Raw genomic sequence first — 16,997 nt, forward strand, 5'->3', positions numbered from 1 at the left:
GAGACTACATTTTCCAGGGGTCCGCCCGGTGTCCTTTGTCTAAATTGGTGCGTAATCTTCAGTTGCGGGCATTTTCTCCTGGGGATTCAGGACAGAAAGCACACTTCCACTAACGATACATCATCGAAGAGATATGTGAAAAACACCTTGAGGATTGGTTCTAAACAACGTTTGCCATGTTTCAGTCGATATTATGGAGTTAATTTGGAAACAAGTTCTGCGTTTTGATGACTGGATTTTTGTTTTTTTATGGTAGCCAAACATGACGCACCAAACGGAGCGATTTCTCCTAAACAAATAATCTTTCAGGAAAAACTGAACATTTGCTATCTAACAGAGTCTCCTCATTGAAAACATCTGAAGTTCTTCAAAGGTAAATGATTTTATTTGAATGCTTTTCTGTTTTTTGTGAAAATGTTGCCTGCTGAATGCTAACGCTAATGCTAACGCTAAATGCTACGCTAGCTAGCTACTGTTACACAAATGATTGTTTTCCTATGGTTGAGAAGCATATTTAGAAAATCTGAGATGACAGTGTTGTTAACAAAAGGCTAAGCTTGAGAGCTAGCATATTTTTTTCATTTCATTTGCGATTTTCATGAATAGTTAACGTTGCGTTATGGTAATGAGCTTCAGGCTGTATTCACGATCCCGGATCCGGGATGGCTAAGTGCAACTGGTTTTAAAAACACTAACTTGAAAATAAACTCCAATGTTAGGTACTTAAATCACTGTGATAGATTGGCTTGACTGTGGTTATAATATCATGTTTCTGTGTTTACAGCAAAGAATTTCTTATAAAAACCTTCATATTCTTTCTGTGCAATTTGTGTTTACAGTCTGCAGTCCATGAGGATTTGCTGATATCCGGTGATAGATGGCGGGGCCCGAAATTCAACGGCTCAGACACGAGACATATGTGACAGGATCTACAGACAATCACGGATTACAAAGGGAAAACCAGCCACGTCGCGGACACCAACGTCTTGCTCCCAGACAAGCTAAACACTTTCTGGTGGGGATCATATTTCCGAATTCCCTGAGTGCCCTGTTAGGGTGAAAGAGGTTGAGGTGTAAAGGATCGGGGCTGTACAGCAAATCTCCTATGTGGAGGCGGTGAAGAAAGTTGAAGGGGAAGAGGCCACAGTTCTGAAGAAGATATGGCAGTGGATGCAAATGTTATACGTCAATCAAGTGATCTGGATACACTTATTGTGAATAAGGTGTATTTTGTAGCATTTATAGCTACAGTTATTAACTGTACTGCACAAGTGTCCAATAAGCTGGACATCATTATATCTGTAGCCAAGACGATTTTGGGCCTCCAAGACTTAACAGCAGAAGCACTGCAAGGACAACTGCAAGGACAACTGCAGCCAGGAAATGTTGTTGTTACAGCCTGAATTTAAAATTGACTAAATTGACCGATTTTTGTCACTGATCTACACACAATACACCCTACCGTTCAAAAGTTTGGGGTCTCTTAGAAAGGTCCTTGTTATTGAAAGAAAAGCACATTTTTGTCCATTAAAATAACACCAAATTGATCTGAAATACAGTGTAGACATTTTTAATGTTGTAAATTAATATTGTAGCTGGAAATGGCAGATTTTCTATGGAATATCTACATAGGCGTACAGAGGCCCATTATCAGCAACCATCACTCATGTGTTCCAATGGAACGTTGTGTTAGCTAATCCAAGTTATGATCAATTTGATGTTATTTTAATGGACAAAACATTTCTTTCAAAACAAGGACATTTCTAAGTGACCCCAAACTTTTGAACAGTAGTGTATTTTTAATAAATTAGCAAAAAAAAAATTCAACCTGTTTTTGCTTTGTCATTATGGGGTATTGTGTGTAGATTGAGGGGGAAAATAGATAGATCTACCAATAGATGGGTAAAATAGGTGCCCTTCTTTGCGAGGCATTGGAAAACCTCCCTGGTTTTTATGGTTGAATCTGTGTTTGAAAATTGAGGGAACTTACAGATAATTGTATGTGTGGGGTACAGAGATGAGGCAGTCATAAAAAAACACATTAAATAGTATTATTGCACACAGAGTCCATGCAATGTATTGTTACTTAAGCACATTTTTACTCCTGAACTTATTTAGGCTTGCCATAAAGGGTTTGAATACGTATATTTTATTAATTTGTAACATTTAAAAAAACATAACATTATGGCATATTGTGTGTGTAGGCCAGTGACAAAAACATCTCAATGTAATCCATTTTTAATTCATGCTTTAACACAATAAAAATGTGGAAAAAGTCAAGGGGTGTGAATACTTTGAGGGTACTGTATATTTGTGTATTTCCCCCAACACCAAATACAAACATACACATATTAACAACTTACAGACGCACCCAAAAATGACTACAGCTCATCTGCCGAGACGCACATGCTCACACCCCCATCCCTAGTGCCTGCACTGTTGTTTGCTACATTGGCCTTAAATTGTACCAATTTGTTTTTCTAGGTCACCCATACTATTTCAATGTGTAATGATGGCAGATTGATTGATTTCCAGGTTTTTTTCGTATATATTTTTTCAAGATGAGTGATGAGAGGAGAATCGTCCAGCCCATTGGGTATCTCACTACACCCCCATATCCCATGTCTTGAAATTTGACAGATAAAAATTTAATTACCATTGTAATACTTCTGACAGCCAACTTTCTAACTCAGACCATAACTTTTGGACGTCATAGCATTCCCAGAAAGCATGGATTATTGAGTCATTTGTGAATTTTGTCTCTTGCATAGTACATTTTATCCATTAGTTTATACTGGATTAAGTGTACATTTGTTGACTGTATTTTCATTAGTTATGCACCAACATTCCCTCCATCTTGTGCCAACATCAGTTATTTTTAAGTCTAGGTTCCCATAGTTTATATTTGTTTCTAAGAGATTGTCAGCTGGATATGTTCTCTGCAAGGTTTTGTGTATCATATGAACACCCTTTTCTGACTCAAATAAGATTCCCCCAAGGTTTCTCTGATGTCCCAAACATTAGTGTGATATGTAACTTAAGTTTATTTTTAATTCCGTCAACAGGATGGGGGAGATATTGTGCCCCTTTCTTTTTTATATATTTTATTTTTGCATTTTCCAATTAAGAACATTCAAAACAAAAGTGAAAAGATATTAGACAACGATAGGACAAAGTGACAGTAACAGACGGGCGTAACAAAAAAATAAAAATAATTATATATACAAACATACAATAAGAAAAAAATAATGAGACATTGGATCACCTGCCGTAGGCTACATATTATACATTACGTGTGAAACATTATGTGAGGATTATATAGAGATTCAATCAATGAGATGTGGGGGGAGATTCTCCATATAGGTCAATAAAAGGTTGCCAAATTCTGTAAAATGTCTTTAACTTATTCCTCAAGCAGTAAGTGATTTTCTCCAAAGGCATACAACTATTAACTTCAGATAACCACATTGCAACTGCCAAGGAGAAATCCAATTTCCATTTCTTGGCAATACATTTCTTGGCAATCGCTAGCAATATTTCTGTTAGCTTTATAGTATGGCTTTGCCTAAGATTGGGGTTAGTAAAGTTACCCAGTAGACAGACCTCCGGGTCTAAAGGGAATACAACCCCGTGAATTGAGGATATGGTATCACATACCCCCTGCCAGAAACCGTGTAGTTTTGAACACTGCCAAGTGGAATGGAGGAATGTTCCTTCATCTGAGCCACATCTAAAACATAGGGAGGAGATATCTGGGTTGAACTTGTGCAGTCTAGACGGGGTGATATAGAGCTGATGGAGGAAATTAAACTGGATCAGTCTGTATCTGGAGTTCAATGTGGATGTAACACCATCCCTGCATAGGTCACTCCATAGACCCTCATCAAGATCAATACCTAGATCTTTTTCCCATCTAAGTCGGGGTTTATCTAGCCCAGGCAGTGTTAGTCCTGACATAAGAGCATCATATACACGGGAAATGGTCTTGAACAGTGGTTGGTCTGCGTGGCAGAGTTGTTCAATAGGTGACATCTTAGGTAGGTTCCATTGTCCCTTGAGAGTCACCCTAATAAAGTTTCGTAGTTGTAGGTAGCTAAAGAAGTCCCTGTTAGGCAAGTGGTATTTCTGTTTCAGCTGATCAAAAGACATAAGAACTCCCTCCTCGTAACAATGTTCCAGAAAGAGTGATCCCCTTATCAGACCATGGTCTAAAGTTACTATTCTGGAAAAACATAGGAATCAATCTATTGTTCCATAAAGGGGTTTTAGGGGAAAGGAATCCCCCTCGTCCGAACAGCTCATGCAGTTTGCACCATGCCAGGACAGAATGTATGATTAAAGAGTTGTCTGTGATGGTTTTTATAGATTTTCTGTCCCATTAGTAAAACAATTCTGGCCCAGTGTCATCATTTACCTCAATCTTTTCAATGTTCACCCATGAGGGAGAGGGACCATTGTCAAACCTCTGAGCCAGAAACCTAGACTGTGCAGCCCAGTAGTACATTCTAAAATTGGAGAGGTTTAAGCCCCCTTGACTGTAATTAAGGGTCAGTTTATCCAGGCCAACCCTAGGGGTTTTGCCGTGCCAGATAAACCGTCTGGTCAGCTTGTCGAGAGAGGAAAAAAATGTTTTAATTACATTGATTCTACCCAGTAGAGTGAGAGGTAAGTCCATCCATTTACAAAGGTCACCCTCCACCTTTTGCAACAAACTGGACAGATTTAGTTTATAGAGGTTGTTCAGATTACCATCCACCATTATGCCCAAATATGTGAAGCCCATAGGCGACCATCTAAAAGGAAACTTGTGCTTGATGGTATGATGGTCAAAGACAGACAATGGTATGATTTCGCTTTTATCAAAATTGACCTTATATCCAAAGAAAGAACTATAACACTGTAGTAGGATCTGCAAGTGAGACAGGGAGTGTTCTGGGTTTGTTAGAAATAAGATAAGGTCGTCCGCAAAGAGTGATAATTTATGGGTATGGGGGCCCACCTCAAAGCCATGTATATCAGGGCACGTTCTAATAGCCTCAGGCAACGGTTCGATGGCGAGGGCAAAGAGGTGGGGGCTAATTGGGCAACCTTGTCTGTTCCCCCTATAAAGAGGGAAAGAGGAGGAAGTAATCCCATTGGTAGCAATCCTAGCTTTAGGAGATTTGTAGAGTGATTTTATCAAATTTACAAACACGGTACCTAAACCGAACTTTTCCAAGACACGAAAGAGATATGGCCTCTCAACCCTATCAAAGGCCTTTTCAGCGTCGAGGGAGACTGCGACACTACGTATTTTGTTTTTGTTAGCAAGGTGAGTTATATCAAAGAACCTTCTGAGATTATTGGAGGACAATCTATTAATTATGAAGCCAGTCTGATCTGGGTATTGTGCCCCTTTCTAAAGCAATTTCATCAGGTAATGTATTTTGATGACATTGATATAATTTATTTAAATGTATTATCTCAGCTGGAAAATTGAAAGCTTCCAAAGTTTTGAATAGAATATGCAATTTAAGACGGTCGAAAGCCTTTTCGGCTTCAACAGCCATTATTGATAAATATTTATCTAGTTTTTTTGCGTATTGCATTAAACATGTCCTTGTATTTGTTTGTCTATTTTTAATAAACCCTGTTTGATATGTATCAAGTCTGGTAAGACTTTTGCCATGCTAATGCTTATAAGCATTTGCACTTATTGTATTGTCACAATTTATTAAGCTTTTGGGTCTATAATCAGCAGGGGACTCTCCAGATTTTCCTGGTTTTAATATAACTGAAATAACAGTTTGATACATGGAACTAGGACGTACTGAGCGACGAGTGTTGTCATTTGTGTAAATAGGTGTACTTTGCCCTAAAATTGTGCTTTTCTCCATGCTAATGTTTTAATAGTATCCAATATTTATTTTTGGGTGATCGGTTTTTAGTGATTGTTTTGACTGCTGATAATTGCTTCAGGGTTCTTGAGTCTAAGGCTAGAGGATCCGTCCAACTATTTTTTAATTCGGATTTATATACATTTTCATAGAAGCTTTTAAAATGGTCATTAATCGCACTGTTTCTAATGACCGCATTTGTATCTTTTAAAACATAAATGTAGTGTTTTGTGAGAGCTGCCAGATAGTTACCATATTTATTTGCCATTAAGTAGTATGCTTTATTTGAGTTTAACCTGTAGTTGTTGGCTCTCTTCAAAAGTAAAAGATCGTATTCCTAATTAAGTTCAGAAATGTCTTTCTTGTTTACCTTGTAAAGACTTCTATGGGCTTTTTCTTAGAAATTAAAATGAAAGAAAAATAAGTCACTAAATCAGATTTAACTTTTGCCGAGTATGAGATTATCATTCCCCTAATGTACGCCTTAAAGGCATCCCAAATTATATTGGGGGTCGGCTTTTCTTTGTCTGCTATGTCTAAATTTGTCATGTTTTTTTTTATGGTTTCATTTAGGTATTTAATACATTCCGGGTCCAGAAGATGCACTATGTTCATTCTACAGATTCTGTCGCTAAGTGTATTTTCTGTTGGTGTAATTAGGCATGATACCGGACAACGATCCGATATCACTATATCGTGCATTTTTGGGAATAAAAATGGTCAATTGAATAGCTTTTCTTACTTTGAGAGAGAAAAAAGGGAAAAGGGAATAGTTGGGAATAGTAATCTCTAGGTGTACTGTAAATGATTTGTAACGATGACTCATTCCAGCCTCTTTATTACTATGTCTGTCAATCTTATCGAACTTGTAATGTGGGTCACCTGCCCTAAAAAAAGTTCCTGGCTGGATTTGATCTAATATAGCTTGCATTCTATCTAAAAGCACCAGATTTGCCCCGGATACAAACAAAATCACGAGCTTTGGTTCTATCTGAATGTTTTTTCAAAATTGTGTTATTGATATAGCCTTGTTCTGTTCTCTACCAATGTAGTACTCTTAATAACCCAATTCATGTTTAGTTAAACAGAATACAAGATAAAAATAGATGACACCATTAAAACCAATGAGGGTTCAGAAATATAAAGCCAATTATCTCAGAATCATCTTTTTACAGATAGAACCTTATAGTCCTAAACTCTCAATATGTAACATACTTTTTAGACTTACGGCATATATGTCACACAATGTCTGGATGAAATATTCTACCCAGGAATATTAAACACTGAAATCTGTGGGTCATCTGTGGGTCTTTTCTGCTGACAACAATGAAAATGTATATTTGTCTTTAATGCTGGGTTTGATCTAAATGTCAGAAGCTATCCAGGGGAACGGTTACTATTATGTTAGAGTGGAATGTTTTTTCTGCTGGTGCATCCTGAGGTAACTCCTCTCTGATAACCTCTTCCCACAGTGAGTACTGGCGAATGGCCGCTCTCCTGTGTGGACCTTCAGGTGCATCTTCAGCTGGTCCTGGCGGGAGAACCTCTTCTCACACTGCGTACAGCTGTAGGGTTTCTCCCCTGTGTGGACCCTCTGGTGCCTCTTCAGGTGACCAGCCTGGGCGAAGCGCATGTGACACTGGGTACAGCTGAAGGGTTTCACCCCTGTGTGGACTCTCAGGTGCCTCTTCAGGCTGAAGGAGTGAGAGAAACTAGCCTGGCACAGGTGGCAGCTGAATTGTTTCTCCCCCGTGTGCACCCTCTGGTGAATCTCCACCTGTTGGGGGAAACTGAAGGCTTTCCCACAGAACGAACACGGGAAGCGCTTCTCTTTGGCGCCACCACCTTTACTGATTCTATCTCCACTACTGTCATTTGTCAATGGGCTTGTGTAGCTATTTAGTGTTGAGGCATTGGCATTGTCTGAGGTCTGGTTTAACATAAGGAGAGTGTGAGGAGGATTAAGGCCAGGGAGTGTCTGTGTTATCGCAGGATCCATATTACAGTTGATAGATCCTATAGAAGGCAGACTGAAGGAAGCACCTGTTAGGGGGTCAACATGAGGCGCGATCAGTCTCTCTGAATCACAATTATAGGAGCAGGACGGAGCATCGTAAGCCAAGTCTGTACTCTCCCGCCGCATACGTTCCCTTTCCTGTCCCCGCAGACCAAATCTACGCCTCGCCCTGGTCTCAGCCAGTCTGTTGTCATGGAGACTATGTTCAGATGTTGTTTTGGGTTCGACTGTCTGTTTCTGGTTGTGGTTAACAGTGTTGTTCCCCAGCCCAGAGTTGAGGACGCTGTCCCATCCCCTGACCTCCACTATGTCACCTCTGGGCCAGGCCTGATCGGTGATGTTGTTCACTGGGCCCTTGGCTGCACCCGTCTGGGAATCCAAAATGGCCACCCATTCTCCTCTGTTAGCCTCCAGCCAACCACCTACAGGAAGAGTTTAGAAAATAGACTTTACAAACACGGCAGAGAGAACTCTACATATGGAGTTTTTGTTGTTGTCAATTACAATGTGTTTTTGTATGTAAACATAAGTTATATTGATTTCATTAAAGAAAAACCAATAGCCACTATTCCCATTGAAGATCTAATACTGTATGTAGGCTATATGTGGGTCTTTCTATTAACTACTTGTTACAGTTGTTAAGTCCCTGATAATAATCAGACCATGTCATTACATTAATATAAGGGGGGGAGCTCTATATTCAATACAATTCACAAGTTAATTTAAAACCTGTTTAACCATTCTCATGGTGGGTGTCTTAATGGATTTGTCCAAATTCAGGTGACATTACTTTTCTGTCCTTGCATTTATGGCTGTGTAAGTTTTGTATCATATAATAAGCATTAATCAGTTCAATTATACTTTAAACTTGAACCCTGTAAAATCTACCTTCTACCTCTAGCTGTCGGACAGTTTTTTTGTACAGAGATCTCAGAAATTCAGTGCAACTACATAACATTTTGTGCCTCCTTACACTGAGTATAGTGTTAGGAACATTGTCTTTCCATGACAGACTGACCAGGTGAAAGACCTATGATCCCTTGTTGATGTCACTTGCTAAATCCACTTCAAATCAGTGTAGATGAAAGAGAGGAGACAGGTTAAACGAGGATTTTTAAACCTTGCGACAATTGGGACATGGATTGTGTATGTGTGCAATTCAGATGGTGAATGGGCAAGTCAAAAGATTTAAGTGCCTTTGAACAGGGTATAGTAGTAGGTGCCAGGCCTAGGGCTGTGTCGGTCATGAAATTTTGTCAGCCGGCGATTGTCATGCAAATAACTGCCGGTCTCACGGCAATTGACCGTTAAGTAACAAACACCTTTAGCATCTCCTGGCTTCCACTGATCCATTTAATATAGCCTACACCACAATACATCCATTATTTATTTTAGTCGGGTCTAAATAAACATGATGTGAAGAAAATGTAGCCTATTTCAGAAGAACAGAAGAGCATATTCCGAGTTGTCTTTATGTTAGGTCTATGCCATATGGCTGTGGGCTACACTAGTTAATTTAGCAGACAAGATTTTCTTAGAATTCCATGGCATTATTTCATATCATTTAATAGTATGAAGAATACAATGAACATAGCTGAATAGAATAGAAAGGATATTTTCCCCAAACGATTTCCGATGGAGTGCGCACATGCGGCTTCTGTGTTGAGTGGTTAACAAAGAAATAGGTCCTCCTATCTGCTTAATTTAGAGACATTTATGCAACTTTACTTGTGATACAAAAATTAGGCTATACGTTAACATATTTTATAAATTTCTAGCTGCATGATGTGACTAATGACGATTTGAAAAAAGTTGCATGAAAAGGCATGAGCTCTGCTCCGTTTCTTGCGCAGGCTGTACACTTCATCATCTCTCATTCACTATTTGACAAGCACTTGATCATATTCTCACCCATCAGACTATTCTTAATTTAATCTGGTCTTTACATATATTGTCGAGTCTGTGAAAAGTAGAGGCCACGCCAGACATATCTCAATATTTCAAAATACAATCGCGGGAAAACATAGTTTGGAAAGCAAATGGTTATTGCTGTAAAGAGAAGACAATGAAAAGACTAATCTGTCTTTCAGTTATTAAAATTCTCAATTTCATTGAACGAACAACAGTATATCTTATTGGCACCAACCGCTAGAATCGGCAATATCCCTGGTGAGTGCTCACTGCGCATATTCACTATTTATCATTGTTGGGTCAGTGCTACTTAAGTTTGTTTTTGGACAATAATTTCCTCCTTTGAGTCTCCCCTTCTCGTATGCTTATTATATTGACAATTCTTTGTTTTTTTGATCTGTTTGTCAGTATCAAGCTTTATGTTTCCCGTGCAAAGAAAGAAACGTATCTGATATAGCGTATAGTCTAGTCCTACTCTACGCGCTCAGCCAGGCATTGAGCGGTCTTTTTTGAGAACAGTGGTTGAGTTATATTGTTAACCTAAATTATGACTATCCAATCTACTCATCACATAACGAATAGTAGGCTCTCTCACATAAGTCTGCAAATGCGATGATGCATGGATTGCATTTTTATGGTGAAAATGAGCTTTCCCAAACTTGACACACTTACCGCTTATGTATGCCAGGTAGGCTACACTGGTTGTAAAGAGGATTAATGTGCTTCATTTGAAGAATTTGGCAATAAATATAGCAGCAGAAGAAAGCTGGGATCCTCTTTTAAATAGTTGCCAGTCAAAACTCTGTTTTCACAAGTGATTGCGCTCCCGGACCAGGCCCAAATCCCAATATTTACATGAAGAAAAGACGGAGATACAGGGGGGAGCAGATGCCTGGTGAGAATTTGTCGGCGAGTGGGTAACCCGCCTCTAACATCCATTCTATTGGCCAACGTGCAATCACTGGAGAATAAACTGGATGAGCTCCGTTTGAGACTATCCTACCAACGGGACATTAAAAACTGTAATATCTTATGATTCACAGAGTCGTGGCTGAACAACCACACGGATAATATACAGTTGGCTGGGTTTTCCGTGCATCGGCAGGACAGAACAGCTACATCCGGTAAGACGAGGGGTTTTGGTGTGTGTCTATTTGTCAATAACAGCTAGCTAGTGCGTGATGTCTAATATTAAGGAAGTCTCTAGGTTTTGCTCACCTGAGGTAGAGTACCTCATGATAAGCTGTAGTCCACACTATCTATATCTTCTGTAGCCATCTATTTTCCAACCACAAACCGATTTTGGCATGAAGACTACACTCAAGGAGCTGTGTGCCAGAAGCAAACAAGAAAATGCTCATCCAGAAGTGGCGCTCCTAGTGGCTGGGGACTTTGATGCAGGTAAACTTAAATCCGTTTTTATTTCTAACAGCATGTACAACCAGAGGGGGAAAAAACTGTAGGACACCTTTACTCCACACACAGAGATGCATACAAAGCTCTCTCATGCCCTCCATTTGGCAAACTTGACCATAATGCTATCCTCCCGATTCCTGCTTACAAGAAAAAACTAAAGCAGGAAGTACCAGTGACTCACTCAATACGGAAGTGGTCAGGTGACACGGATGCTACGCTACAAGACTGTTTTGCCAGCACAGACTGGAATATGTTCTGGGACTCATCCAATGGCATTGAGGAGTATGCCACCTCAGTCACTGGCTTCATCAATAAGTGCATTGACGACGTCATCCCCATAGTGACTGTACATACATATCCCAACCAGAAGCCATGGATTACAGGCAACATTAACACTGAGCTAAAGGGTAGAGCTGCCGCTTTCAAGGAGCGGAACACTAATCCGGATGCTTATAAGAAATCCCGCTATGCCCTCAGACGAACCATCAAACAGGCAAAGCGTCAATAAAGGACTAAGATTGAATTCTACTACACCGGCTCTGACGCTCGTCGGATGCGGCAGGGCTTGAAAACTATTACGGACAACAAAGGGAAACCCAGCCGCGAGCTGCCAGACAGGCTTAATGCCTTTTATGCTTGCTTCAAGGCTAGCAACACTGAAGCATGCATGAGAGCACCAGCTGTTCCGGGCGACTGTGTGATCACGCTCTCTCCACAGCCGATGTGAGCAAGACCTTTAAACAGATCAACATTCACAAGGCAACAGGGCCAGACGGATTACCAGGACGTGTACTCAGAGCATGCACGGACCAACTGTCAAGTGTCTTCACCGACATTTTCAACCTCTCCCTGATATAGTCTATAATACTTACATGTTTCAAGCAGACCACCATAGTCCCGGTGCCAAAGAAAGCAAAGGTAACCTGCCTAAATGACTACCGACCCGTAGCACTCACGTCGGTAGCCATGAAGTGCTTTGAAAGGCTGGTCATGGCATTAACACCATCATCACGGAAACCCTAGACCCATTCCAATTCGCATACTGCCCCAACAGATCCACAGATGATGCAAATCGCACTCAACACTGACCTTTCCCACCTGGACAAAAAGAACACCTACAGTTGAAGTCGGAAGTTTACATACACCTTAGCCAAATACATTTAAACTCGGATTTTCACAATTCCTGGCATTTAATCCTAGTAAAAATTCACTGTCTTAGGTCAGTTAGGATCACCACTTTGTTTTAAGAATGTGAAATGTCAGAATAATAGTAGAGAGAATGATTTATTCCAGCTTTTCTTTCTTTCATCACATTCCCAGTGGGACAGAAGTTTACATACAATCAATTAGTATTTGGTAGCATGGCCTTTAAATTGTTTAACTTGGGTCAAACGTTTCAGGTAGCCTTCCACAAGCTTCCCACAATAAGTTGGGTGAATTTTGGCCCATTCCTCCTGACAGAGCTGGTGTAACTGAGTCAGGTTTGTAGGCCTCCTTGCTCGCACACACTTTTTCAGTTCTGCCCACACATTTTCTATAGGATTGAGGTCAGGGCTTTGTGATGGCCATTCCAATACCTTGACTTTGTTGTGCTTAAACTGAACCAGTTTAGTTAACTGGGGTTGGCGCAAAAACCTACAGGACGGTAGCTCACCAGGAACAGGGTTGGAGACCCCTTGGAATAGAGTGACAATAGAGCGCTAAGTACCAGGCCATAGGCGACTGGCAGTTAGCAAGTTTGGTATGCTACTAATGACCATCAGCGACAAAGCGCAGTTTTGGAGAAGCCTAGTTACCGTCACATGGAATTTGACTGTGGTCATGACTCGGTAATACGGTCACCGTAAAAGCCCTAGCCAGGCACACTGGTTTGAGTGTGTCAAGAACTGCAAGTTTCCCGTGTGTATCAACAATGATCCCACCACCCAAATGTAATCCAGCCAACTTGACACAACTGTGGGAAGCATTGGAGTCAACATGGGCCAGCATCCCTGTGTAACGCTTTCAACACCTTGTAGAGGCCATGCCCTCCCGAATTGAGGCAAAGGGGGGTGCAACTCAATATTAGGAAGGTGTTCCTAATGTTTTGTACACTCAGTGTATGTTACGGGGTGAAACCCGTTTTTATGGGAACATAAATCCCCAAAAATGTATGCTATTGCAAAATCGAATGCTTCCAACCGAATGAGTCACCTTGATACTTAAAACCTAAGTCGATACTGTCATTAACGTGGTTCTTCAATAATTACATAATACTTGTTGGATGTGCCTTTGGTGTCGAGTTTCAATTTCAATTACGTGCATGAATATATCCCTGAAAGTCCTTCATTTTGGCTTGCCAATGTCTGTATGAACCCTGCTTAAAGGATGTGCAGTCTCGGGCCTATGTTGTATAGGTGGTGTTAAGGGACAATTTGCATATATTCCTCTAAGTACAGGTATGTGGAACTGCATGAAAATCATTTTCATTTAGCTTCAAACCATTTAGAAATGTTGATCCTAATGTCACACATTGGCCCCATTATTTATAGAAAGACCCATGTATGTATCCCTTACCTTGTTCCCCCACCTTTAGTCCACTCAGCAGATCAATGCTCTCTGGTTCATCTTCTATTGTTTCCTCTTTGACTAGCAGCAGATCAGGCTTCCCATCCTCCATGTCTACTGACTGTGAGAGATACAGAGTGAGAGGATGTTGGATCAAGAAATCTGATATGAGCACCCTTCTATGGAGCATCTTCTGATTGGGCAATGAGGGATTGCTATGAGTACTATGCAAACATATTAGTTGATTTGATTACTTACACTCTTTAGTTTTATAATTCAAATGCATGGTCAAGACCTGGGCCCGTATCCACAAAGCGTAAAATAGTAAAATGGCTGATCGTGTATCAGGTCCCCACCTGTCTATATAGTCTTATTCATTATTATCTAAAAGGCAAAACTGATCTTAGATAAGCACTCCTACTCTGAGGGGATTTGTGGATACAGGCCCTGACCTAATACCATTCAGACAGCAGTTCACAGTGGGTTTACCTCCGTGAGACTGTGTGTGGTCCTGTGCTGCTCAGCTGGTTCCTCTGTGGGTTCAGGAGGTGTAGTCTGGTTGTCCTCCATGACCATGTTCTCCTCAGGGTTCCCCAGACCCTCCTCCTTCCCCAGCAGCACCTCTGGACCCTCCTTGGGAAGAGACAGGTGATACAGGTTGCACAGACATACACTCCCTCATTTACGTACACACAGATAAACACACTTTCAACATGGAGTGTTTATCCATCCCCACTATTTTTGAGTCCTATACTGTAGTTAGAGAATGACTTCATTGTTGTTAAACCCATCATGGTGGACATTACTATGATGTGGATAAAAACAAGTCAGCTATGATAAGTCAAAAGTCATCAGACAAACCTGACTAAACTATTTTGACGTGTACAGTAGGTGTTTGTTAGTGTGTGGGTATGTGTAGGTATATTTAGTAAGTGTAAATTGGTTATAAAGCCTCGTCGGGTACCGACATATTTTCATGTGAATATTCGAAAAACAAAATGCGCATATTTCCCACCAGAGATGCGTTTCCACCAAATTGACTTGTTGCGGATGAAAGGGAGTGTGATGATGATGTAGCGCACATAAAAATACCTTTTACAGTTAAATTCCATGTACCGAATAAAAAATACAAGTTAAATGGGTTTCCATCACATTTTCAACTCTATTGATGTTTTTCTCAAAATAATTATGTAGGCAGTATGCCTACTCTGGTATTGGCAGTGCACTCTAGCCAACAGTGCTATCTGCACACTGTTGGCTAGATCGCACATATAGCCTACATAGATGAGATTATTATTATGGACAAAAGAGCGATATTATTTGTATTTGTCAAACGGCAGCCAAGCATCAATCATCATGTCACCAGAATAAGACCCTCAATATTTATCGGAAAGGACCATCTAGTTCATCACCATGCACTTTCACCACCCTGTGAAATCCATCATTATTTATTTCATATTTTGCCTAAACTGTTTCTGACAAGCTGTAGTGGGAGGACCACACAACATAAATGTTTCCACCGACATTTCTCGCATAATTGACTTTAATCAGTCACAAAAAGATCCCATCTTGTCTAGCGTACTTTGTTTTGTCGACATTTGGAAAGTTTACCGAAAATGTTTCTGTTTTCATCAGGCCGACATGTACTTTTCTCACATAAAAAGATTGGATTGGATTGAAACCTTGTTAATTACAGTCTAGGAATGAAAAGTCCCATTTTATGTTTATTAAACATAAACAAGTGTTAAATAAACCATTTGAAAACATAATATAGCCTACACAGTACAAACACAATATGTAACAGACTTTTTAGGCTTATATATCACACAATGTCTGGATGCAATTTCTACCCAGGAATATTCAACACTGAAATTTGTTACTCTCGTTATTCCAAATGCATCTGTGGATCTTCTCTACTGACAATGAAAATGAATCTTTGTCTCAGGGTTAGATCTAAGCTGTCGAGTGGAATGGTTACTTTCTATGTTATAGAGTGGAATGGTTTTTCTGCTGGTGTATCCTGAGATATCTCCTCTCAGAGAACCTTTTTTCGCAGTGCGTACAGGCGAACAGCCTTTCTCCTGTGTGGACCTTCATGTGGTCCTGGCGGGAGAACCTCTTCTCACACTGTGTACAGCTGTGGGGTTTCTCCCCTGTGTGGACCCTCTGGTGCCTTTTCATGTCGCCAGCCTGGGCAAAGCACATATGCCACTGGGTACAGCTAAAGGGTTTCACCCCTGTGTGAACCCTCTGGTGAATCTCCACCTTTTTGGGGCAGCTGAAGCCTTTGTTACAGAACATGCAGAGGAACTTTTTCTCTTTACTATTGCCTGATGTGGCTCCTCTTCCCTGATTCTGGGCTCTAACCCTGTCGTTTGAGTTCAATACCTGATCGAAAAGGACGCGGCCGTGTGAATCGGAAGTCCCCATCGACATGGACACTGGGTCGTGATCCCTGAGCGTGTATAAAGGGAAGAGGGTAGTGACATTTGGATTTGTCTCCAAGCTTCCCCTGTAATCTAAGAAATCTGTGCCCTGTGACTGTCTGTCTCCTAGGTGACTATCTGCATTCCATGCAGGAGGAGCGTCACCCTCCACTTTCATAGTCACCTCATCATTATAACCTCCCCTTTCTCATCTAGGCACCCTTCAGTGTATACACTACTACTGTACTGGTTCCAGTCCCCTCTAGACAGGTCAGTCTGTGTGTCTAAACCAAAGGGCATGTTGCCAGGGTCCATCTCTGTAGTGCAAGAACAAGGTGGATCATCACCTTCAGTGTCTAACGCGTCACCATCACCATCCACGCAAGAATTAACCGTCCCCTGTCTCTGTTGAAATACTGGTAAGTACTCTGAGCCGGGAGCAGGAGCAAAGCACATATGCCTCTCTGGGTCTGATCTGTGGTCAGATATGTGTGTAAGAGTCTGTGTCTGTGTGTTACAGTTAATGTCTTGGTGTCTGTCTGTGACTTGAGGATGGCATTCAGCGTTCCACTGACCTCCGTGATACTGCGCCGGGTCCTGGGCTGCGCTGGGGCGGTGTCCTCCATGGTTACAGCCGCCTCTCCAGTCTGGATGTTTCTGCTGTGCCGTAGGTCATCCTCTCCTTCAGACCTCTCCTGCTTAACCCCAGGACCTGCAGCCTCTGCATCTGTAGACTGACACAAGAAGAGAAGAGGTTATTACTGGTACAGGAGTTTAATTGGATAACAATGTTGTCAGGAAGTC

The 16,997-nt window shown here is 40.9% G+C and overlaps 1 protein-coding gene across 12 annotated transcripts in view; it reads right to left on the reverse strand.

Moving 5' to 3' along the window:
• Positions 1-6,652: 6,652 nt before the first annotated feature.
• The window catches only part of LOC110498461 (zinc finger and SCAN domain-containing protein 2), a 771,911-nt gene continuing 761,566 nt past the window's right edge, over positions 6,653-16,997 (reverse strand). For 5 of the 12 annotated variants that reach the window (XM_036953710.1, XM_021575083.2, XM_021575082.2 and 2 more), the window contains exons 3-6: positions 16,769-16,927; positions 14,257-14,400; positions 13,777-13,888; positions 6,653-8,315 (exon numbers count right to left, since the gene is read on the reverse strand). In XM_036953710.1, coding sequence (XP_036809605.1) covers positions 7,276-8,315; positions 13,777-13,888; positions 14,257-14,400; positions 16,769-16,927 — 1,455 coding nt within the window. In that variant the 3' untranslated portion in view covers positions 6,653-7,275. The remainder of the gene's footprint in view (positions 8,316-13,776; positions 13,889-14,256; positions 14,401-16,768; positions 16,928-16,997) is intronic. The other 7 variants (XM_036953702.1, XM_036953701.1, XM_036953704.1 and 4 more) reach the window with 4 other exon arrangements.

This window comes from Oncorhynchus mykiss, chromosome 19 (genome assembly GCF_013265735.2).
Source record: "Oncorhynchus mykiss isolate Arlee chromosome 19, USDA_OmykA_1.1, whole genome shotgun sequence".
NCBI lineage: Eukaryota > Metazoa > Chordata > Actinopteri > Salmoniformes > Salmonidae > Oncorhynchus > Oncorhynchus mykiss.